At 41.4% G+C, this 24274-nt stretch overlaps 3 protein-coding genes across 3 annotated transcripts; all 3 read right to left on the bottom strand.

Annotated features, from left to right (window-relative positions):
- Positions 1 to 1433: 1433 nt before the first annotated feature.
- Positions 1434 to 2743, bottom strand: LOC104440497 (cucumber peeling cupredoxin). The gene is made up of 2 exons (XM_039308406.1): positions 2395 to 2743; positions 1434 to 2145 (listed from the first exon to the last, which is right to left on the bottom strand). The coding sequence occupies exons 1-2, from the start codon at positions 2573 to 2575 to the stop codon at positions 1565 to 1567; spliced, it is 762 nt and encodes a 253-aa protein (XP_039164340.1). The 5' UTR covers positions 2576 to 2743; the 3' UTR covers positions 1434 to 1564.
- Positions 2744 to 9202: 6459 nt separating this feature from the next.
- On the bottom strand, positions 9203 to 11366 carry LOC104429410 (umecyanin). Its single transcript, XM_039308925.1, has 2 exons — positions 11038 to 11366; positions 9203 to 9832 (listed from the first exon to the last, which is right to left on the bottom strand). Exons 1-2 carry the CDS (start codon positions 11216 to 11218, stop codon positions 9510 to 9512), a joined length of 504 nt encoding a protein of 167 aa, XP_039164859.1. The 5' UTR covers positions 11219 to 11366; the 3' UTR covers positions 9203 to 9509.
- A 6971-nt stretch (positions 11367 to 18337) lies between these two features.
- LOC120292068 (umecyanin-like) lies at positions 18338 to 19985 on the bottom strand. Its single transcript, XM_039309942.1, has 2 exons — positions 19700 to 19985; positions 18338 to 18660 (listed from the first exon to the last, which is right to left on the bottom strand). Exons 1-2 carry the CDS (start codon positions 19983 to 19985, stop codon positions 18338 to 18340), a joined length of 609 nt encoding a protein of 202 aa, XP_039165876.1.
- Between the last annotated feature and the right edge of the window lie 4289 nt (positions 19986 to 24274).

Here is a 24274-nt window from a genome sequence, read left to right as displayed (position 1 = left end):
TCGCAATTGTCCAAGGGGTCGCTGCCGCCCTGTCTCTCTCCGTCTCTCATCTAGATATTTGTCCAGGCATCTTGTGTGGACGTCAAAGAACGAACCTCCTCTGTTTACTTTCGTGTCCAAAGCAAACTCGGTCCTAAAATGTCGCGTGGGTATTGGCGCACGTGGCGCCCTTCAAGGCTTTTGTTGAAAAACCATAGAAATTTCAAACTCACGCGAGATATCTAAGTATGAGTGGTCATAGGTTTAGCAATTATAGCACGGACATAAGACTCTGAATCACGGACACCGCATTAGTTGGACTCTTCTCTACTGTTTAATAGAAACAGTTTCATTTACATTGTTTGAAATACATTTTGGAGATTTCGTATAGTTTCTTGATTGGTCTTGATCGACTGCAATCAATCGATATTATATTATTTTGGATAGTCATCTTGTAAAACTCAAGTTTCAGTTCACGTTTTAATTGTCATAGGTTCGCTTACTTGGCGAAAAATGTTTATGACCATTTTTTTTTCCTATAGATGTCAAGGAGGATGAAGACGATGAACGAATAAGAAATGATTTGAAGAAGAAGAAGAGGTCATATGGAGAGAGAGAGCATTAAAAAGGAAAATAAATGCATGTCAGCAAATTTTTAATGGCTTAATATCGCTAGATCTCCGACCAAAAAATAAAATAAAATCCTAGTTTTTATGGTAACGATTAGAGAGATCGTTAATATTTTATTTTATTTTATTTTATTATTATTTTTTTGGTGCTGGAGGAATCGGCTTGCAGTCGACAATCGCGCCGTAAACCCAATGTGACACTTAAAGTTGAAGACTCCACCACCCCCCGAAATCGCACTTATCTACACCTAGCGCCTCCTCTAGCTTTTGAACCCTTCACATCTTCGTTGAGGATAAGTAGAGTCTTAGCTAGTGAAGCCACCGCGGCCGGTGGTGTTAATATTAATTTTTCGTTAAACAATCGAAGACTTTTTTTCGTTTCAAGGAAATCAAACGACAGGAAACATATTTACCAAAAAAAAAAAGAAGAAAAGAAAACAACAGGAAACACAACGAACAACCAAGTAAAATCACATGGACTTCTTTTAGCCACTTGTCAAGACATTGTTGGCAGATAGCGACAGGATTATTTTTTTTTTATTTTTTTGGTCGAAAGATAGCGATAGGATAGGCACAACCACTTGCAAGAGTTTGGTGAGGGTTTGGTCGAACGTGCGAATGGATCGTCCTTTGCTAAACACATCTGTCGACCTGTGATTGGGCAATTCGATTGCTCAAAATCATAGTGCCGGGTCAAAGCCAAACGTTGAATTATTTTTCCTGAGGGATCGACTTAGATCAGCCGGTCGACAACTTTGACTTCGAGAAGGTTTGATAAAATTGAGCTGAGTTCACATTCAGTTGTCTAGCTAGTCTAGTACGTAGTTCACGGAAAAATGGATTTTATCGTATAAAATCAATGACGATCAACAAGAACGTGTCTCGATTCCAGAAAAGCAACTCACAATAACGAATCATAAGAGCCCTGTAAAAAGGGTAGGAAAAAGATCGCTGAGTTAATCTAGTACAACAACACTACGGCGATCGACAAAATCCCCGAAAACAAGCCAGCGACGCTCAAAGAGGTGGCCGAGCTCCCTGGCGGCGGAGGAGGGTGGGGAGCCTGTCGGAGAAGGCGGGGTGGTGGTGGGAGGTGAAGGAGGACTTGTAGAGGGAGGGGTGGAGGCTGAGGGCGGTGATGATGGGTTGGCGGCGGGAGAGGTGGGGGTGGGGGCTGGGGGCGGTGACGATGGGGTGGCGGCGGGAGAGGTGGGGGTGGGGGCTGGGGACGTTGACGATGGGGTGGGGGCTGGGGACGTTGACGATGGGGTGGGGGCTGGGGACGGTGACGATGGTGTGGGGGCAGGAGACGGTGATGGGGTTGCGGCAGAGCTGGCGGTGACGTTGATGGCGAGCTTCTGGCCGAGGCCGCAGTGACCGTTGAACGTGCAGATGTAGAAGTGCTCGCCGGAATGGTTGAGGCGGATGCTCGCCGGCCCTGTGGTCTGGAACGAGATGGGGCTCGTGGAGTTGCAGCCGTCGTATGCTGCCTTAGTTACCTCGGCCACATCATGTGCTCCGGTCGTGAAAGTGAAGACTGCATGGAAACGGAAACATTTAGAGTGTTCGTTGCAATTCTGTCATGTGAGGTGGAAGAATAAAAGATTATTTATACTTTCAGTCTCGATGATTTCATGATTCTCGTCACTTTTCACTAAGAGCTTGAAGACGATGAAGTAAATGTTAATGGAGTTTTTTCTAGCATATACTGAAGTTATACTTCGGATATCTTTGTAGGGCGGAAAAAAAGAACAAAAATAGAATGAGGTTAGGGAAGAACTTGTACCCAGAGTGTCGCCCACGACGAAGGTCTTGTTGCTGGCCCAAGTCGAGTAGGCTATCGATCCGCCGGGCGGAATGGTCCACCCGAGCGAATCGCCGACCGCATGCGATGTCTGAGCGCTGCAACCCCGGATTGCAGCTCCTAGGAACACCATCAACACAAGCATGTTCATTTTGCTCACCATTTTTTTCCTCCCTTTCTCTGTCTCTTCCTTGTGTGTTCTAAATTGGTCAGGTCGCCCCTGTTCTCTCTCCCCTCTACGAAGTGCTTTAGAGCTTTCTTTGAACTCCACAGAAAATGAGAGGAGGGAGAGAGAAGTGAGAGGGTCATCCGGGCTAGGGTCTCAATTTATAGGACCGGGCCTTGGATGTCTCTGGCAGGGGTGTGGAAAGTGCAGCCGCCTGATACGTGCGGCGTCCATGATAAAGTGTGGTGGGAAAGAGGAGTTTGTCGAGGTCAGCACGACTCGGCGCAATGCGTAAATCGTGTGGTCCCTGCTAACTAACATAAGCTGAATCCATTCGGTCGAGCGTCCTCCACTTTCACACTTCTTTAGGAATTATAGGGAAGCAAGCTTGGGTTGGAAACATGTATCATAGACTAATTTCGTCCAGTCTTTTTCGCGACACCAGAGTCGAATTCGACGAAACCGGCTAGAACTTATTTTGTCTTCATCAATCCCATGAATTTAGCTCCAGGCAGGCATCCAATTTAACTAATCGATAGATGGTTAGATATCAAATTGTCGGAGATCCAATTAAGTCTTGGTTTTTCTCTGATCAAATCGAATTGAGCCGAGCTGAACCGAGCAAAGATCCACGCTTGCTATTTTGACGAGTACGAATAGGTTGGTCACGATAGGAAAACCTAAAAACCTATCGAAGAGAGAGAAACGCTCTCGGACGAACGTGGGGCCAATTTGGACCGGAAGCATTCCAGAAAATCAGGCTGCCGCGTGAAGACTTCACCAAACTCGAAGACTCGTGCTATTCACCAAGTCAATGCTTTTCCACTTGGATGCCATCAATGAAAAGTCCATGCAAAGGCAGAAATTCACCTAAAAAAGACAAAAGAGTTGCCAATTCGAGATAGGGAAAGAATCGAAATATTTGTGAGAGCATTGACTGGCACCGGACCGCTATCTTATTTTTTCTAGTCGTCTCTTTACGGGGACTACAAGCTCTCTAGATGCAAGTAATTTTCTTCCAGAGTTGTTAAAATATCTCATGTCGCATATCTACGGGATTTACATATTCTTTATATGCATGTGTTCTTTCTCCACTTGTGAGTTTAAGTCGATATTTCATGTCAATTGAGTTTTTAAAGCAGATTTCATTCTTCCCTTTAAAAGTTCAAATTCTCAGACGCCATTAGCACTTTATCTAGAGCGCTCTACGCAAACGAAGTTTCCGCACAGCTTCAACGTCGTTGGGAGGAGCCAAATGGGAAAGTGGGAGGCAGGGAACGCGTCAAAGGAGGAAAGATCTTGCCATGGGTTTGGACACCGGCATGGACACCGGCATCTTGAGTTGAACTCTTTTCGTGATTTTGCATTTCGAATAGTCTTCGAAGACCTGTATCGCTAGTGTAATGAAACCGACGAAGCCGAAAAGGAAGGAGAGAGCAAGAACAGATGGTTAAAATTAATAAACATTCTTATGTTTTCACACCTTGAATTTTAAAAAGACAGTCCATTAATGTTGGTTGGATATTATTGATGTAGACACTGGTCGGCCTATGTGACATAGTCGGCGTTAACTTGAATAACTTTTAATGATACTTTAATATTTTTTCGAATTTTATTTTTATTTTTTGTTTTATTTCTCTTACCTTTAGAAAAAAAAAAAAAACCTTTCCTTACCTTCCTTCTTGCTCTAGCTGATTGTTGGACCTCAGCAGCCGACCAAAGGCAAGGACCTTACTGGCCTTTGGTGCCCTTGCCAGCAATAGTGAGGACAAGCTTGCTAGCCCATCGTGAGGCCACCCTCGCGGTCTCTAGGCTGGCGCGGGCACAAGCTTTGCCAACCCTCGACTTTGGTTGGTCATCGTCGGCGACAGGCTAGAGGAAGAAGGAAGGGAAGGAAAAACAAAAAGAACGAGAAAGAAAAGAAAAAAAAAAAAAAAGAATTCAAAAATATATTAAAATATTATTAAAAGTTGAAGTTGCCTATATCGGCACGACAATATCTAGCCAAAATTAGCTGTAAAGAATGAATTAGTATCGGATAAAAATGTTTAGGACTAAATTGACACAATTAAAAGATTTATAACTAAATTGGTACAATGCAATAGGTTTATGACTCTTTTGATACTTTCCCCTCAATGAATCATCATGTCCTATTTAATTTAAATGGCAATATGAGTTGACATGAAAATGTTCATACGCATATCTAATGGAGGAGACTAAACACGTTAGTAAGAGGGAAAATAAGCATGTGAATGCTTAGACAAAGTGTCTCCGCCAGTAAAAGGCATGCCGGCGGCCCACTCATCGTATTACCTGGCAATGATGTTCGGCAGTGCAGTCCAACCTCGGCTACCACTCGCGACGTGTGCTCCGTTGCTGCCGCTCCTCCTAGGCACCAGGCAGCCGGCCAAAACGACGCCTCTCCCATCTTTTCTTCCAAGTGTGTTCACGAGGTCCTCTTGAATCCAAAATGCTTCGATACACTCAAATCTTCATTCGCAGTTGCAAACTTCTGAAAAGTAGGAACCGCATAGGATGATTTGAAACCAACGCAGCGAAGTATATGTAGGAAACTTCAATGCACGTGAGATATCCAAGTGTATATAGTCTATGTTGCGATAGGGCGAGCGATCGAACAAAATATATACGGAAGAAGAAAAATAAATCAGACACCAGATTTACGTGGTTCAGTTGTAAAGACCTACGTCCATGAGGAGAGCAGCAACAAATTTCACTATAAATCAAGCGATACAAGGAGATTACACACTCAAGTCACTCAAACACTTTCTCGGTGTTTCCCAAGCCTCAATTACACCTAATACACAAATCTTTCTTAGATGTAAATCACGAATAATTTTTGCCGCACGAGAAACACGAACACCCGCTATCAAGCACCCAGCGCCTACGGACGTCTCTCGCAAACAGAGAACACCCACAGCACTCAAAGTAAACGGCGCTTCAATACGTGGCTTTGCTCAACACATACGTAGACTTCAGCGGCGTGTTCCTACGTAAAGGACTTCGGCGGCATCAAAAACCCTAAAGAAGAAGAAGACCCGCACTTGGTGTTTGCTTTTATACGTGTGTGCCCAAGGTCAAACTTTTGACCTTGGGCCCCACCTCCTCCTTAGAGCTTCACGTGCAGCATACACTCCTTTCTCTGGATTCTTCGCATGGAGAAGCTTCACGCGACTTTCCTTTTCTATTTCGTAAAGGATTCCGCAGCAAACAACTTTCCTCCTTTATTTTATTTTTATATTTCCTTCGCGAGTCTACCGAATTTCGCGTTTTAGCAAACGCTCAAACTCGAGTCATATTTAACAGTCTATAATTTAGCAATTCTGATAGAATTCCAGACGCCAAGTTGGTTTGAGTTCATCTCCACTATACTTTTCATTTTATATAACATCCAAATTTCAATTCAAATTTTAGTTGATCTTTAGAATTAGCAAAGTGTCGCGTATAGAAAATTCAATGGTCCATCGCTCTTGGAGGGGTAGGGGAATGAACCATTTTGGGCGTTAATTTCATCTGTGGAGCCTGACGACTTTTGAATCGGGTTCATGGGGAATCAATGCCCTTATTTAGCCGACCGTATAAATAAATGGGTTTGATATGAGTACGTGACAATGGTTCGAAGTCGGCATCCAAAGGTGCGATGGAAATAGCACCATCGCTCATGGATCAGTCTATGTGGGGGCAAAGCACAAGAAACCTTCACCTCCTGGTTCCCACTAAAGGAACCTAAACGGTTGAGCTAATGCCCTGCTTTAGCTATGTTCTTTTCAGTAATCAAAGTAGTGCTCTCATGCTTAAAAGCCAGTTAAAAATTAGTATTATCAGCAAAAGGATACTAAAAGTGCTAAAAATTATGCACGGTGCTTACTTTGATGTCAAAAGTTTTTTCTTCAGATTTCTTAAACGTCAATATAAAAAAAATTACTTAAGTGCATACTCCGATCATTATAGTTAGAAATCTGATGTGACAGTATTTTTAATACTTTTTCCATCTGATGTGACTTGTCGGAGGTCTGAATTAGCATAAAAATTTTCAAATGATGTTGTTCAATTGCTTGCATAAGCTAAAATGACACCGTTTGCAAGAAAAGCCTATTGATCAATTTCTTGCTGAATGACGCCATTCATCTTTTTCTCTCTCCTCCATTTTTTCATTTGAGCTCTGCAACATCTGAGGAGGAATTGGGTTTGGAGGCAGCGTCGGAGGAGAATCGGCAATCAGATTTGGCGTTGAACTTGGAGCCCTTGAAGATGCACTGGTCGTTGGTTTCTTTGGCGAGGGTTTGGGCATTTTAGGGTTTCGTTTTGGCTTCGAGATTGATGGGAGGAGGGGACAAATCTGCATGGATTCAGTTTAGGAATTCTATAGAACATGTGACAAGCAATTTTCTAACAATTTTTACATTCAATTATGGACACAGCTCAGATCAGCAATGAAACTCACAGTGGCTAAAGTGAAAAGAGGTGATTTTTTTTTCAGTGGAGAAGATGGCGGTGTTTGGTGTGATGGGTGGTGGCTCCATGGGCGGGTGGTGGAGACGATGGTGAGGGAGGAGGAGATGAAGACGAAGAAAGTGGCGGAGAGAGGGAGAGAGACTCAGAACCACATGGGGTAGAAATCTGACATGGTTTTTAATGTTCATGTGGACTTGGTTTTTAAAAAAAATATGTCACGTCATGCTTTTTTTAATTAAAAAGGTCACATAATCGAATATTTCGCCATTGAACTTAAGTGATCATTTTTTCTCCAATTTAACATTTAAGTGATCCGTAAATTTTTTTGGCAATTTTAGTATATTTTTTCTGCATTTTACTAGTTTTATTGCCTGTAGTAACTAGAATATCCTGATTTTAGATTTTCTTTATAGTATGCTTTATCAACTTTTGGGGGCAAAACACTGGCTTGGCTGATAGCTACATTTGTCTTTTGGGAAAAGTTAATTGTAGCAACAGTTGGTCAAAACCAAGTACTTTATTATTATTTTATTATTATTATTATTATTATTATTATTTAACTCTAACTTGTCAATATACTTTTCAAAAAGTTCTATCATTCATCCTTCAATTGATCTCTCATTCTTTCTTATTGATTTTTGCTCAAACAGATCAACTGAAAAATTAGACTTGTCAAAAGAGTGATTTGCGTCGGGTTATAAATGATCCGATCCAAATAGACCCATTTAATCTGTTTTGATTCATTTACATTATATGTAAAAATCTAATGACTTACGTTCAACTCGTCCCCTATGCGATCCGTATTACTAAAAAAACTTTGATAATTCATCCAATTTATGAAAATTCATATTCAAACTAAGGTGAGAGTATGGAGTGATTGAGCATAAGATTGAGTAAAGGTGAAAGAAAATAAGAGAGAGTTATAGAAGTGGGTTAGGTTTATATAAGTTGTAAATGTTTAAATAAGTTGTAAACCCATTTAAATTAAGAGATGGATGTATGAACCATTTTGATGTCTACAAAAAGCTGAGCTGGTGACCGGGAAAGCTGAGTTGGTGCGGGATAGATTAATGAGTAGGAAAATCTTAAAAAGACAGAAAAAATTGAAAATGCACAAAACCCTAGCCTCGACGCTTGCACCACCTTCTTGAGATCGAGCGTGCATGGCCTCAAGACGTCAAAGCTTGAGCAGCCTATGTGGGGAGCTCAAAGCTCTGGTAACCACGGCCACGATCTTGAAGCTCGAGCGGCCTTTACCGAGAGGTTAGAGATGTGACAGCCATGGCAACAAATTCCAAGTTCAAGCAGCCATGGCTGCGAGTGATTAGGCCATCGCCGTCAGCACCAAGCTCGAGAGTGGCCGTGAGTTCGAATCTTGAGCGCACATTGTGCAAGCTCATAGAAATAGTGGCCATAGCTGCGAGTAAGAGGAGAGAGAGCGGCCATGGGCTTGAGCACGACATGATCCCAAAGCTTGAACTTGAGTGTCTATGGTGGCCGTGAGCTCTACTCTAGGGGCCATGGTCGCTCGATATGCTCGTTTTGCGACAAGTGCTCACAACAGTTTTTTTTTTCTACTAGATATGCGAGGGCGAGGATGAAGACAACGAAGGAATAAGAAATGATTTGCAGAAGAAGTCAATGAGAGAGAGAGAGAGAGAGAGAGTCAACATTGTTGACATTAGAGAACTGGAAAAAAAATCTAGGTTAGCAAATTTTTAATAGCGTCAATGCCGCGTCGGTGATGACCGCTTGAAGAGAGAGAGAGAGAGAGAGAGAGAGAGAGAGAGAGAGAGTCAACATTGTCAACATTAGAGAACCGGAAAAAAAATTTAGGTTAGCAAATTCTGAACGGCATAAATGCTGCGTCGGTGATGACTGCTAGAAGATGTCATAGGTGCATTCAATATGAAGGAACAAGAAATGATTCGAAGCAAAAGAAGAAGAAGAAAAAGAAGAAGAGAGGCAACATTTCAAAAAGGAAAGAAAAACTCTACTTAGCAAACTTTTAACCGCATCAATGCCACGTAAGACTTTTATGGTAAAGCTCGAGGGGGGTCGCCCCTCCCCGTCCTTCCACAAACAAAGAATATGTTAACTGCACCTTTCATATTAGAGACAGAAACAGCTATCATTTTGATCTAACCTGCAATAGGCAGACCAAGCAAGACTTAGAACTTGTGATTTAATAGTAAGTCTCACTCTTCTTGGGTACCAAAATTCACCATCACCTTTGGGATTCCAATTAACCTCTCGAGAGTTTCGTTCCTGAGGGTGGGATAGAGCAAAGGATATTAGTTTTGCTAATTTTGTGGAAAATCGGACGGCAGGAAACACTGACCAATAATAGAATACCATAATTACTTTTAAGAGTTTGATGAGAGTTTATTGGAACAGTAAACTAATCTAGTACAACAACACTACGGCAACAGACAACATATTGGAACAGTAAACTAATCTAGTACAACAACACTACGGCAACAGACAACATCCACGAGAACAAGCCAGTGACGCTCAAAGAGGCGGCTGAATTCCCTGGCGTCGGAGGGGTGGCAGAGCCTGTTGGAGAAGGCGTAGTGGCGGTAACGTTGATGGCGAGCTTCTGGCCGAGGCTGCAGTGACTGCCAATCGTGCAGATGTAGAAGTGCTCGCCGGATTGGTTGAGGCGGATGCTCGCCGGCCCTGTGGTCTGGAGCGAGATGGGGCTCGTGGAGCTGCAGCCGTCGTATGCTGCCTTAGTTACCTCGGCCACATCGTGTGCTCCGGTCGTGAAAGTGAAGACTGCATGGAAACAGAAACATTTAGAGCGTTCATTGCAATTCTGTCATGTGAGGGTGAAAATTACAAAAAAAAAGTAATAAACCTATTATAATTGTGCTGATTGAGTCATAAACTTATTATTTTGATCAATCAAGTCCTAAATCTTTTACAATTATTCTTGATCAGTAAATTCGACCAAAATTGGTGGCTGGCGTCGATGACCTTTTTTAATAATATTTTTATTTTTTTGAAATATTTTGTTAATTTTTTAATTATTTTTCATTTTTCTTTTTTTTTCCCTTCTCCCTCAACCTCCTTCCTCCTCTTCTCTTCTTCCTCCTTCCTTTGGCTTCAGCAATCGACCAAAGGGGAGAGCTGGCTAGTCGCCGGACTGAATTGGTCGGGCTAGCTTACCTTGCCGTCGTTGGGCGAGGGTGAGCTCGGCAGTCAACGAGCTTGCGCCCAATGACGGTGGAGCAAAACCTCGCCGGATCTAGTGAGGTGATCCAACGAGCTTGCCTCGCTAGTTGGCAAGCTTTCGCCTAGCGACGGCGGGGCGAGCCCCCGCCACATCTGGCAAGGGCTTGCTTGATCCGGTGAGGGGGGCTCGCCGTCCCATCTAGCAAGGCCCTCCTCGCTAGATCTAGCAAGGGCTCGCCTCACGATCGACCCGCGAGGTGAGCCCTCACTAGATCTAGTGGGGGCTCGCCTCGTCGTCGCTGGGTGCAATAGCGAGGCGAGCCTGCCGGATTGCCTCAGAGAGAGAGAGAGAGAGAGAGAGAGAGAGAGAGAGAGAGAGAGAGAGAGAGAGAGAGAGAGAGAGAGAGAGAGAGAGAGAGAGAGAGAGAGAGAGAGAGAGAGAGAGAGAGATAAAATATTATTAAAAAAAAAAGGTCGCTAGCGTCAGCCAACCGATCGAGAATAATTGTAAAAGGTTTAGGATTCAATTAGTTAAAAAAAAATACGTTTAGGACTAAATTGACACAATTGCAATAGGTTTAGGACTTTTTTGGTAATTTTCCTCATGTGAAGTGGAAGGATAAAAGATTATTTATACTTTTAGTCTCGATGATTTCATGATTCTCGTCACTTTTCATTTAGAGCTCGAAGACGGTGAAGTAAATGTTAGTGGAGTTTTTACTAGCATATGCTGAAGTTATACTTCAAAGTTCTTTGTAGGGCGGAAAAAAGAACAAAAATAGAATGAAGTTAGGGAAGAACTTTACCCAGAGTGTCGCCAACGACGAAGGTCTGGTTTCCGGCCCAAGTCGAGTAGGCTATCGGGCCACCAGGTGGGATGACCCACCCGAGTGAATCGCCGACCACATGCGACGTCTGAGCGCTGCAACCCTGGATCGTGGCTCCTAGGAACACCATCAACACAAGCATGTTCATTTTGCTCACCATTCTTTCCCTCCCTTTCTCTGTCTCTTCCTTGTGTGTTCTAAATTGGTCAGGTCGCCCCTGTTCCCTCTCCCCTCTACGAAGTGCTTTAAAGCTTTCTTTGAACTCCTCAGAAAATAAGAGGAAGGAGATTGAAGTGAGAGGGATGCCGGGCTAGGATTTCAATTTATAGGATCTGGGTCTTGCATTGGCTCTGGCATGGGTGTGGAAAATGCGGCCGCCTGATACGTGCCGTGTCCATGATAAAGAGTGGTGGGAAAGAGGAGTTTGTCGAGGTCAGCAGGACTCGGCGCAATGCTTAAATCGTGTGGTCCCTGCTAACTAACATAATCTGAATCCGTTCGGTCGAGCGTCGTCCACTTTCACACATCTTTAGGAATTATAGGGAAGCAAGCTTGGGTTGGAAACATGTTTTATAGACTAATTTCGTCTAGTCTTTTTTGTGACACCAAAGTCGAGTTCAACGAAACCGGCTAGAACTTATTTTATCTTCATCGATGCCATGAATTTAGCTCAGGGCAGGTATCCAATTTAACTAACCAATAGATGGTTAGATATCAATTTGTCAGAGATCCAATCAAGTCTTGATTTTTCTCTGATCAGATCGAATTGAGCCGAGCCGAACCGAGCGAAGATCCACGTTTGCTATTTTAACGAGTACGAATAGGTTGGTCACGATAGGAAAACCTCCCAAAGATAGAGCAACGCTCTCGGATGAACGGGGGGGCAATTTGGACCGGGAGCATTCCAGAAAATCAGGCTGCCGCGTGAGGACTTCACCAAACCCGAAAACTCGTCCCTTTTTCACCAAGTCAATGCTTTTCCACTTGAATGCCATCGATGAAAAGTCCATGCAAAGGCACTGAAATTCACCTACAAAAAACAAAAGAGTTGCCAATTCGAGATAGGGAAAGATTTGAAATATTTGTTAGAGCATTGACTGGCACCGCAACGCTATATTATTTTTTTCCAGTCGCCTCTTTACGGGGACTACATGCTCTCTAGATGCAAGTAATTTTCTTCCAGAGTTGTTAAAATATCTCGTGACGCATATCTACGAGATTTACATATTTTTTATATGCATGTGTTCTTTCTCCACTTGTGAGTTTAAGTCGATCTATCATGTCTATTGAGTTTTGAAAGCAGTTTTCATTCTTCCCTTTAAAAGTTCGAATTCTCAGACGCCATTAGCACTTTATCTAGAGCGCTCTGCGCAAACGAAGTTTCCGCACAGCTTCAAGTTCGTTGGGAGGAGCCAAAATGGGAAAGTGGGAGACAGGGAACGCGTCAAAGGAGGAAAGATCTTGCCATGGGTTTGGACATCGGCATGGACACCGGCATCTTGAGTTGAACTGTTTTCGTGATTTTGCATTTCGAATAGTCTTCGAAGACCTGTCTCGCTAGTGTAATGAAACCGACAAAGCCGAAAAGGAAGGAGAGAGCAAGAACCGATGGTTAAATCAATAAACATTCTTATGTTTTCACACCTTGAATTTTAGAAAGACAGTCGATTAATGATGGTGGTGAATGGGAAAAGCGTTAAAAAAGTCCTAAATTTATTGTATTTGTGCCAATTTAATCCTAAATATTTTAATAGTGTCAATTTAATCTTAAATCTTTTAATTTAGTGCAAATTAGTCATTTCAACTAATTTTGGCTGGATATTATTGATGTAGACACTGGTCGGCCTATGTGGCATAGTCGACGTTAACGTGAATAACTTTTAATGATATTTTAATATTTTTTTGATTTTTATTTTTATTTTATATTTTATTTCTCTTATCTTTTTTTTTTTTTTTTAATTTAAAAAAAAAAACTTTCCTTACCTTCCTTCTTGCTCTAACTGATTGTTGGACCTTGGCAACTGACCAAAAGCAAGGACCTCACTAGCCTTTGGTGCCCTCGCTAACAATAGAGAGGACAAGCCTTGTTAGCCCAGCGTGAGGCCACCCACATGGCCTTTGGGCTAGCGCGGGCACAAGCTTTGCCAACCCTCGACTTTTGCTGGTCATTGTCGGCGACGGGCTAGAGGAAGAAGGAAGGGGAGGAAAAACAAAAAAGAACGAGAAAGGAAAGAAAAAAAGAAAAAAATTCAAAAATATATTAAAATATTATTAAAAGTTGAAGTTGCCTATATCAGCACCGGCAATATCTAGCCAAAATTAACTGTAAAGACTGAATTAGTATCGGATAAAAAGGTTTAAGACTAAATTGACAACATTAAAAGATTTATAACTAATTTGGTACGATGCAATAAGTTTATGACTCTTTTGATACTTTCTGCTCAATGAATCATCATGTCTTATTTAATTTAAATGTCAATATGAGTTGACATCAAAATGTTCATACGCATACCTAATGGAGGAGACCAAACATGTTAGTAAGAGGGAAAATAAGCATGTGAATGCTTAGACAAAGTGTCTCCGCCAGTAAAAGGCATGCCGGCGGCCCACTCATCGTATTACCTGGCAATGATGTTCGGCAGTGCAGTCCAACCTCGACTACCACCCGCGACGTGTGCTCCGTTGCTGCCGCTCCTCCTAGGCACCAGGCAGCCGGCCAAAACGACGCCTCTCCCATCTTTTCTTCCAAGTGTGTTCACGAGAGGTCCTCTTGAATCCAAAATGCTTCGATACACTCAAATCTTCATTCGCAGTTGCAAACTTCTGAAAAGTAGGAACCGCATAGGATGATTTGAAACCAACGCAGCGAAGTATATATAGGAAACTTCAGTGCACGTGAGATATCCAAGTGTATATAGTCTATAATTTAGCAATTATGATAGAATTCCAGACGCCAAATTGGTTTGAGTTTTTTTTTTGGTAAAGCCAAATTGGTTTGAGTTCATCTCCACTATACTTTTCATTTTATATAACTTATCCAAATTTCAATTCAAATTCTAGTTGATCTTTAGAATTAGCGAAGTGTCACGTATAGAAATTCAATGGTCCATTGCTCTTGGGGGGGGACGAACCATTTTGAGCGTTAATTTCATGTGTGGAGCCTGACGACTTTCGAATCGGTTTCATGGGGGAATCAATGCCCTTATTTAGCTGACCGTATAAATAAATGGGTTTGATATGAGTACGCAACAATGTTTCGAAGTCGGCATCCAAAGGTGCGATTGAAATAGCACCATCGCTCACGGATCATGATTACGTGGGGCAAAGCACAAGAAACCTTCACCTCCCGGTTCCCACGAAAGGAACCTAAACGGTTGAGCTAATGCCCTGCTTTAGCTATGTTCTTTTCAGTAATCAAAGTAGTGCTCTCATGCTTAAAAGCCAGTTAAAAATTAGCATTATTGGCAAAATGATACTAAAAGTGCTAAAAGTTGTGTACGGGCTTACTTTGATGCCAAAAGTTTTTTCTTCAGATCACTTAGGGTCTGCATGGTAACATTTCCGTTTTTCCCAATTTATGTTCTTTTGTTCCATGGAATAAAAAAAGAACAGAAATCCATTTGGTAAAACTTTTGTTTCCGGGAATAATTTCTTTACTTTTTTGTTCCCAGAAATAGTTTTGGAATATAAACAAAAAACAAAAAAAGTAGCTTCTTGTTTTCAGAAACAATTTCTAGAAATAAGCCAATTTTTTTTTTTTTAATTTTCTTTTGCTCCTCTCTCTTGCCGTAGCCACCTCCAACTGCCCGGAAGCCACCCGATTGCCGCCGACCGCTGTGGTTTGCTGTTCGCCGGCCGCCACCGCCGTCCGCCGGCCCGCGACCACCGGCCGGCGATCGACGATCCGTAAGCAAAAATAAAAAACGAATAAATACAAAAAAAAACTGTTTCGTACTAAACACATTTCTATTCTTTTTTATTTCTGGAGTAGAAATTTTGTGTAGTTACCAAACATCTTATTTTACTCAGAAATTATTTTCTGAAATAGAAATATAAAAGAACTATTTCAAAAAAAAAAAACTATGTCTCAGCCAAGAAACGTTGTCATGCGCAGCCTTAAGTGCCAATATAAAATAAAATCACTTAAGTGCCCACTCCGATCACTATAACAACCAAGAAACGTTGTCATGCGCAGCTTTAAGTGCCAATATAAAATAAAATCACTTAAGTGCCCACTTCGATTAGTATAACTAGAAATCTGAAGTGACGATATTTTTAGTACTTTTTTCATCTGATGTGACTTGTCGGAGGTTTGAATTAGCATAAAAATTTCCAAATGATGTTGTTCAAAGCCAAAACGACACCGTTTGCAAGAAAAGCCTATTGATCAATTTCTTGCTGAATGACGTCATTCATCTTTTTTTCTCTCTTTCCCCTCTCTCTCCTCCATTTTTTCATTTGAGCTCTGCAACATTAGATGAAGGAAGAGGGATTGGGTTTGGGGGCAGCGTCGGAGGAGGAGAATCGGCAATCAGATTTGGCCTTGAACTCGGAGCCCTTGAAGATGCACTGGTCGTTGGTTTCTTTGGCGAGGGTTTGGGCATTTTAGAGTTTCGTTTTGGCTTCAAGATTGATGGGCGGAGGAGACAAATCTGCATGGATTCAGTTTAGGAATTCTATAGAGCATGTGACAAGCAATTTTCTAACAATGTTTACATTCAATTATGGACACAGCTCAGATCACCAATGAAACTCACAGTGGCTAAAGTGAAAAGAGGCGATTTTTTTTTTCTTTTTCAGTGGAGAAGATGGCGGTGTTTGGGGTGAAGGGTGTTGGCTCCATGGGCGGGTGTTGGAGACGATGGTAAGGGAGGAGGAGATGAAGACGAAGAAAGTGGCGGAGAGAGGGAGAGAGACTCAGAACTATGTAGGCTAGAAATCCGACATGGTTTTTAATGCTCATGTGGACTTGGTTTTTAAAAAAAATATGTCACGTCATGCTTTTTTAATTAAAAAAGTCACATAATCAATTTGGCTTGAATTTTTCACTATTGAACTTAAATGGTAATTTTTCTCCAATTTAGCATTCAAGTGATTCGTAAAAAACTTTTGGTAATTTTAGTATATTTTTCCTGCATTTTACTAGTTTTATTGCCTGTAGTAACTAGAATATCCTGATTTTAGATTTTCTTTATAGTATGCTTAATCAAACTTTTGGGGGGCAAAACACTGGCTTGGCTGATAGCTACATTTGTCTTTTGGGAAAAGTTAATTGTAGCAAAAGTTGGTCAGAACCAAGTACATTATTATTATTATTATTATTATTATTATTATTATTATTATTATTATTATTATTATTAAGTCTAACTCGTCAATATACTTTCCAAAAAGTTCTATCATTCATCCTTCAGTCGATCTCTCATTCTTTCCGATTGATTTTTGCTCATATAGTTGTCAAAAGAGTGATTTGCGTCGGGTTATAAATGATTCGATCCAAATAGACCCACTTAATCTGTTTTGATTTATTTCCATTATATGTAAATCTAATGACTTACGTTCAACTCGTCGCCGACGCGATCCATATTGCTAAAAAAATTTGATAATTTATTCAATTTATGAAAATTCATATTCAAACTAAGGTGAGAGTATGGAGTGATTGAGCGAAAGATCGAGTAATGGTGAAAGAAAATAAGAGAGAGTTATAGAAGTGGGTTAGATTTAAATAAGTTGTAAACCCATTTAAATTAAGAAATGGATGTATGAACCATTTTGATGTCTACAAAAAGCTGAGCTGGTGACCGGGAAAGCTGAGTTGGTGCGGGAAGCTTATATAGATTAATGAGTTGGAAAATCTTAAAAAGACAGAGAAAATCGAAAATTGAAAATGCACAAAACCCTAGCCTCGACGCTTGCACCACCTTCTTTAGATCGAGCGTGCATGGCCTCAAGATGTCAAAGCTTGAGCAGCCTATGTGGGGAGCTCAAAGCTCTGGTAACCACGGCCACGATCTTGAAGCTCGAGCGGCCTTTACCGAGAGGTTAGAGATGTGACAGCCATGGCGACAAATTCCAAGTTCAAGCAGCCATGGCTGCGAGTGATTAGGCCATCGCCGTCAGCACCAAGCTCGAGAGTGGCCGTGAGTTCGAATCTTGATCACACATTGTGCAAGCTCATAGAAATAGCGGCCAAAGCTGCGAGTAAGAGGAGAGAGCGGCCATGGGCTTGAGCACGACATGATCCCAAAGCTTGAACTTGAGTGTCTATGGTGGCCGTGAGCTCCACTCTAGGGGCCATGGCCGCTCGAAATGCTCATTTTGCGACAAATGCTCACAACAGTTTTTTTTTTTTTTTTTCTACTAGATATGCGAGGGTGAGGATGAAGACAACGAAGGAATAAGAAGTGATTTGCAGAAGAAGTCAATGAGAGAGAGAGAGAGAGAGAGAGAGAGAGAGAGAGAGAGAGAGAGAGAGTCAACATTGTCGACATTAAAGAACTGGAAAAAAAAAATCTAGGTTAGCAAATTTTTAATAGCGTCAATGCCGCGTCGGTGATGACTGCTCGAAGAGAGAGAGAGAGAGAGAGTCAACATTGTCAACATTAGAGAACTGGAAAAAGATCTAGGTTAGCAAATTTTGAACAGCGCCAATGCTGCGTCGGTGATGACTGCTTGAAGATGTCATAGGTGCATTCAGGATGAAGGAATAAGAAATGATTCGCAGCAAAAGAAGAAGATGAAAAAGAAAAAGAGAGGCAACATTTGAAAAAGGAAAGAAAAACTCCAACTTAGCAAAATTTTAACCGCATCAATGCCACAAAAGACTTTTATGGTAAAGCTCGAGAGGGGTCGCCCCTCCCCGTCCTTCCTCAAACAAAGAATATATTAACTGCATATTTCATATCAGAGACAACCAAGTCGTGTCTTGACTAGGGAAATTCATGAGAAACAGCTATCATTGTGATCTAACCTGCAATAGGCAGACCAAGCAAGACTTAGAACTTGTGATTTAATAGAAAGTCTCACTCTTCTTGGGTACCAAAATTCACCATCACCTTTGGGATTCCAATTAACCCCTCGAGAGTTTCGTTCCTGAGGGTGGGATAGAGCAAAGGATATTAGTTTTGCTAATTTTGTGGAAAATTGGACGGCAGGAAACACTGACCAATAATAGAATACCATAATTACTTTTAAGAGTTTGATGAGAGTTTATTGGAACAGTAAACTAATCTAGTACAACAACACTACGGCAACAGACAACATATTGGAACAGTAAACTAATCTAGTACAACAACACTACGGCAACAGACAACATCCACGAGAACAAGCCAGTGACGCTCAAAGAGGCGGCTGAGTTCCCTGGCGACGGAGGGGTGGCAGAGCCTGTTGGAGAAGGCGTGGTGGTGGCAACGTTGATGGTGAGCTTCTGGCCGAGGCTGCAGTGACTGCCGACCGTGCAGATGTAGAAGTGCTCGCCGGATTGGTTGAGGGGGATGCTTGCCGGCCCATTGGCCTGGAGCGAGATGGGGCTCGTGCAGTTGCAGCCGTCGTATGCTGCCTTAGTTACCTCGGCCACATCGTGATCTCCGGTCATGAAATTGAAGACTGCATGGAAACGGAAACATTTAGAGGGTTCTTTGCAATTCTGTCACGTGAGGGGGGAAATTATGAAAAAAAGTCCTAAACCTATTGCGATTGTACTAATTCAATCATAAATTTATTTTTTTGACCAATCGAGTCCTAAATCTTTTACAATTATTCCCGATCAGTCCACCTGACCAAAATTGGTGGCCGGCGTCGACGACCTTTATTAATAATATTTTATTTTTTGAAATATTTTATTTATTTTTCAAATCTTTTTTCCTTTTTTCTCTCTTTTTTTTTCCTTCTCCCTCAACCTCCTTCCTCCTCTTCTCTCCTTCCTCCTTCCTTTGGCTTCGGCGATCAGCCATAGGGGAGGGCTGGCTAGTCGCCGGACTGAGGCGGCCAGACTAGCTTGCCTCTCTGTCGTTGGGTGAGGTGAGCTCGCCAGTCGATGAGCACGTGTCTAATGACGGTGGGGGCGAAACCCTGCCGGATTTGGCGAGGCGATCAAGCAGGCTTGCCTCGCCAGTCGGCGAGCTCGCGCCCAGTGACAGCAGGGCGAGCCCCCGCCAAATATAGCGAGGGCTCGCCTCACAATTGCTGCGTGAGGTGCGTGTGAGGTGAGCCCTCGCTATATCTGGCGGGGGCTCGCCTCGCCGTCACTGGGCGCAAGCTTGCTGACTGGCGAGGTGAGCCTGTCGAATCGCCTCTGTCTGGCAATCAGCCAAAGGAAAGAGGAGGGAGGAGGGAGGAAGAAGTAAGAGGAGAAGGAAAAGAGAGAGAAAAAAAAAAAAAAAAAGGGAAAAAAGATAAAATAATAAAAAATATTTTAAAAAAATAAAATATTATTAAAAAAAAGGTTGTTGGCGTCGGCTAGCTGCCACGTCGTGCTAGCCGGCTAATTTTGGCCGGATGGATTGATCGGGAATAATTGTAAACGGTTTAAGATTCAATTGGTCAAAAAAATAAGTTTATGACTGAATTAGCACAATTGCAATAGATTTATGATTTTTTGGTAATTTTCCTAATGTGAGGTGGAAGGATAAAAGATTATTTATACTTTCAGTCTCGATGATTTCATGATTCTCATCACTTTTCACTAAGAGCTTGAAGATGATGAAGTAAATGTTAATGGAGTTTTTACCAGCATATACTGAAGTTCTACCTAGAGTGTCGCCCACAACGAAGGTCTTGTTGCCGGCCCAAGTCGAGTAGGCTATCGGGCCGCCTGGCGGGACGACCCATCCGAGTGAATCGCCGACCACATGCGACGTCTGAGCGCTGCAACCCCGGACCGCAGCTCCTAGGAACACCATCAACACAAGCATGTTCATTTTGCTCACCATTTTTCCCTCCCTTTCTATGTCTCTTCCTTGTGCGTTCTAAATTGGTCAGGTCGCCCCTGTTCTCTCTCCCCTCTACGAAGTGCTTTAAAGCTTTCTTTGAACTCCTCAGAAAATAAGAGGAGAGAGAAGTGAGAGGGTATGCCGGACTAGGATTTCAATTTATAGGATCTGGGTCTTGCATTGGCTCTGGCATGGGTGTGGAAAATGCGGCCGCCTGATACGTGCCGCGTCCATGATAAAGAGTGGTGGGAAAGAAGAGTTTGTCGAGGTTAGCACGACTCGGCGCAATGCTTAAATCATGTGGTCTATGCTAACTAACATAATCTGAATCCATTCGATCGAGCGTCGTCCACTTTCACACTTCTTTAGGAATTATAGGGAAGCAAGCTTGGGTTGGAACCATGTATCATAGACTAATTTCGTCTAGTCTTTTTCGCAACACCAAAGTCGAATTCGATGAAACTGGCTAGAACTTATTTTGTCTTCATTGATCCCATGAATTTACCTCAAGGCAGGCATCCAATTTAACTAACCGATAGACGGTTAGATATCAAATTGTTGAAGATCCAATCAAGTCTTGATTTTTCTCTAATCAAATCGAATTGAGCCAAGCTGAACCGAGCGAAGATCCACGTTTGCTATTTTAACGAGTACGAATAGGTTGGTCACGATAGGAAAACCTACCAAAGATAGAGCAACGCTCTCGGATGAACCGGGGGGGCAATTTGGACCGGGAGCATTCCAGAAAATCAGGTTGCCGCGTGAGGACTTCGCCAAACCCGAAAACTCGTCCTTTTTCACCAAGTCAATGCTTTTCCACTTGAATGCCATCAATGAAAAGTCCATGCAAAGGCACTGAAATTCACCTAGAAAAAACGAAAGAGTTGCCAATTCGAGATAGGGAAAGATTTGAAATATTTGTTAGATTATTGACTGGCACCGCACCGCTATCTTATTTTTTCCAGTCGTCTCTTTACGGAGACTACAAGCTCTCTAGATGCAAGTAATTTTCTTCCAGAGTTGTTGGAATATCTTGTGTCGCATATCTACGGGATTCACATATTCTTTATATGCATGTGTTCTAAGTCGATATTTCATGTCTATTAAGTTTTTACAGCAGATTCTTCCCTTTAAAAATTCAAAATTCTCACACGCCATTAACACCTTATCTGGAGCGCTCCGCGCGAACGAAGTTTCCGTGTAGCTTCCTGTTCGCTGGGAGGTGCCAAAATGGGAAAGTGGGAGACAGGGAACGCGTCAAAGGAGGCAAGATCTTGCCATGGATTTGGACACCGGCATCTTGAGTTGAGCTCTTTTCGTGATTTTGCATTTCGAATAGTCTTCGGAGACCTGGCTCCCTAGTGTAATGAAACCAAAGAACCCGAAAAGGAAGGAGAGAGCAAGAATAGATGGTTTAGAATCAATAAACATTCTTACGTCTTCACACCTTGAAGTTTAGAAAGACAGTTGATTAATGTCAATGGTGAATGGGAAAAGCATAAAAAAGTCATAAATCAATTGTATTAGTGCCAATTTCGTACTAAATCTTTTAATGGCATCAATTTAGTCTTAAACTTTTCGACCTAATACAAATTCAATCATTTCAATTAATTTTAGTTGGATATTACTGATGTGGACATTGGTCATTATGTGGCATAGTCGATGTCGACGTGAATAACTTTTAATCATATTTTAATATTTTTCCAAATTGCATTATTTTAATTTTCCTTCCCTTCCTTCTTCCTTAAGCTAGTCGCTGGACCTTGGTAACTAACCAAAGGTGAGGACCTCACCAGCCTTTGATGCCCTCACTAGTGACTACAAGGACAAGCCTTGCCAGCCCAGGGCGAGGAAAAGCCTCGCGACCTTTGGCTAGGGCTTGAGCCTTGCCAACCCTTGACTTTGGCTGGTTGCCATTGGTGACTGGCTAGAGGAAGAAAGAAGGGAAGGAAAATTAAAAAAAAAGAAAAAAGAAAAAAAGAAAGAGAAAGAAAAAATAAATAAATGATTCAAAAATGTATTGAAATATTATTAAAAGTTGTTAAGATCGGCACTGGGCAATGTCTACGTCAGCGATATCTTGCCAAAATCAGTTGGAATGATTGAATTTGCATTAGGTAAAAATGTTTAGGATTGAATCAACACCATTAAAAGATTTACGATTAAATTGGCACAAATGCAACATATTTAAGACTGTTTGGACACTTCTCTCAATGAATCATGTCCTAGTTAACTAAACACCTATATGAGTTGACATGAAATTGTTCGCAAACATATCTAATGTAGGAGACTAAACATGTTAGTAAGAGGGATAATAAGTAGGTGAATGCTTACTCAAAGTGTCTCCGCCAGTGAAAGGTATGCTAGCGGCCCACTCTTCGCAATAACCGGCCATTTGGCGGTGCAGTCCAACCTCAACTACCACCCATGACGTTCTCTGTTGCCAATATGCCTCCTAGGCACTAGGCAACTGGCCAAAACAACGCCTTTCCCCATCTTTCTTCCAAGAGCGTTCACCAGGTCGTCTCTAACCAAATCACAAGTGTTTCTTCTTGAATCTAACATGCTTCATGTGAGAATTTGGAAAAACCTACGCATGGTTTAATATTTAATTATTCGAACACTCCTTCTCATGCTTAGTTTGGTCTTCTTGCTTAGTACTAAGCATGAATATATTTAATTGGAAAGGCAGATGGGACCTGAAGAGATTTGAATTTAAAACTTCTAGTTCTGATATTGTGTGAGATTTTGTGAGATCACTACCAACTGTTTTAAAAGTTTAATCTTTTAGACAAATGTGTGATTTAATATTTAATTATTTAAACACTTTAATTCAGTCAAATATGCTTTCACACTTGCAAACTTTTGAAAACTCGCAACTGTATAGGATGATTTGATACCAACGCAGCGAAGTCTATATAGGAAACTTCAATGCACGTGAGATATCCAAGTCTATAAGTCTATGATTTAGCAATTATGATAGAATTCCGGACACCACAATGGTTCAGTTCATCTCCACTATAAATTTTTATTATGTAACTCATTCGAATTTCGACTCACATTTTAGTTGATCTTTAGAATTAGCGAAATGTCCTGTTAAAAAAAAAAATGCTTTAACAACGGTCCATTTTTCTTGGGGAGGGTAACGGACAATTTTGAGCGCTAATTTCATCCGTGGAGCCCGATGACTTTCGAATTGAGTTCATAGGGAATCAATGCCTTTTTTTTAGCCGATTGTATACATATATGGGTACGACATGAATACTCGACAATGGGTTCAAATTCGGCATTTAAAGGTGCGATTGAAGTAGTTGTTGGGGTTGTCCCGATAAACAATAATACGTGCATAAGTAAATTAAGATCAAAGTCTGATAGTAGCGGAAGTAAGAATGCTTATACATGTATTTCCAAAGCATTTTCGTGTATTTTAATACAAACACGTAGATATGAGAAGTTGGCTAATCACATTATCCTTGGGCCTTACTCAAAAATTTTAGTTCTAATGTTCTTCAAATTTTGAATACGAACATCTAATGTCCTCACAGTAGTGGTCCTGACGTTGTTCAGATTTTGACTACAAATGTTGATCTTCTGGTAAAACTGGCTCTAACATTTTTGGAATTTTGATGACAAACGTTTGATGTCTTATGGTAATACAAGTTCTAACGTTCTTCAAATGCAAAACGTTTGATCTCTTCGTAGTATAAGTTCTAATGTTCTTCAAATCCAGTCCCATAAGTATCATGCCTCTAGTTCAAACACACCATCAATTTAACGTTAAATAGAAGAGAGAAATTGAGATATTTCATAATTACAATTGTGTTAGCAATTGCTCTCGTGTGTGAATGACTTAGTTGATCACTATCAACGCTCTCAATTGTTGATTATTGATCATCTTGTGATATGCTCTCACAATGTCCTTTTTATAACCAGTCTAGATCACATTTAAATTGGCTCATTAATTCTAAAACCGTTTCAGAATTAATTCAACTGTAACATCTGACGGACATAAGTTTTGATACTGTTACAGATACTAATTCAGGCATTAACTTTGTAACCGTTACAGATATTAATTTGATTATTACATCTGAAACCGTTTTAGAGTATTAATGGGTTATTTGAATCTGAACCCATTTTAGATCATTAAACTACACATTGATTCTGAAATCGTTTCATATCATTCATGTATTGTTACATTTGAAATCGTTTTAGATCATTGACGAGGCTGTTAAGTCTAAAACCATTTTAGAATATTAATATGGTTGTTAAGTTTGAAACCATTTCAGATA

Source organism: Eucalyptus grandis, chromosome 3 (genome assembly GCF_016545825.1).
Source record: "Eucalyptus grandis isolate ANBG69807.140 chromosome 3, ASM1654582v1, whole genome shotgun sequence".
Classification (NCBI taxonomy): Eukaryota; Viridiplantae; Streptophyta; class Magnoliopsida; order Myrtales; family Myrtaceae; genus Eucalyptus; species Eucalyptus grandis.
This window is presented reverse-complemented; position numbering and strand designations above follow the sequence as displayed.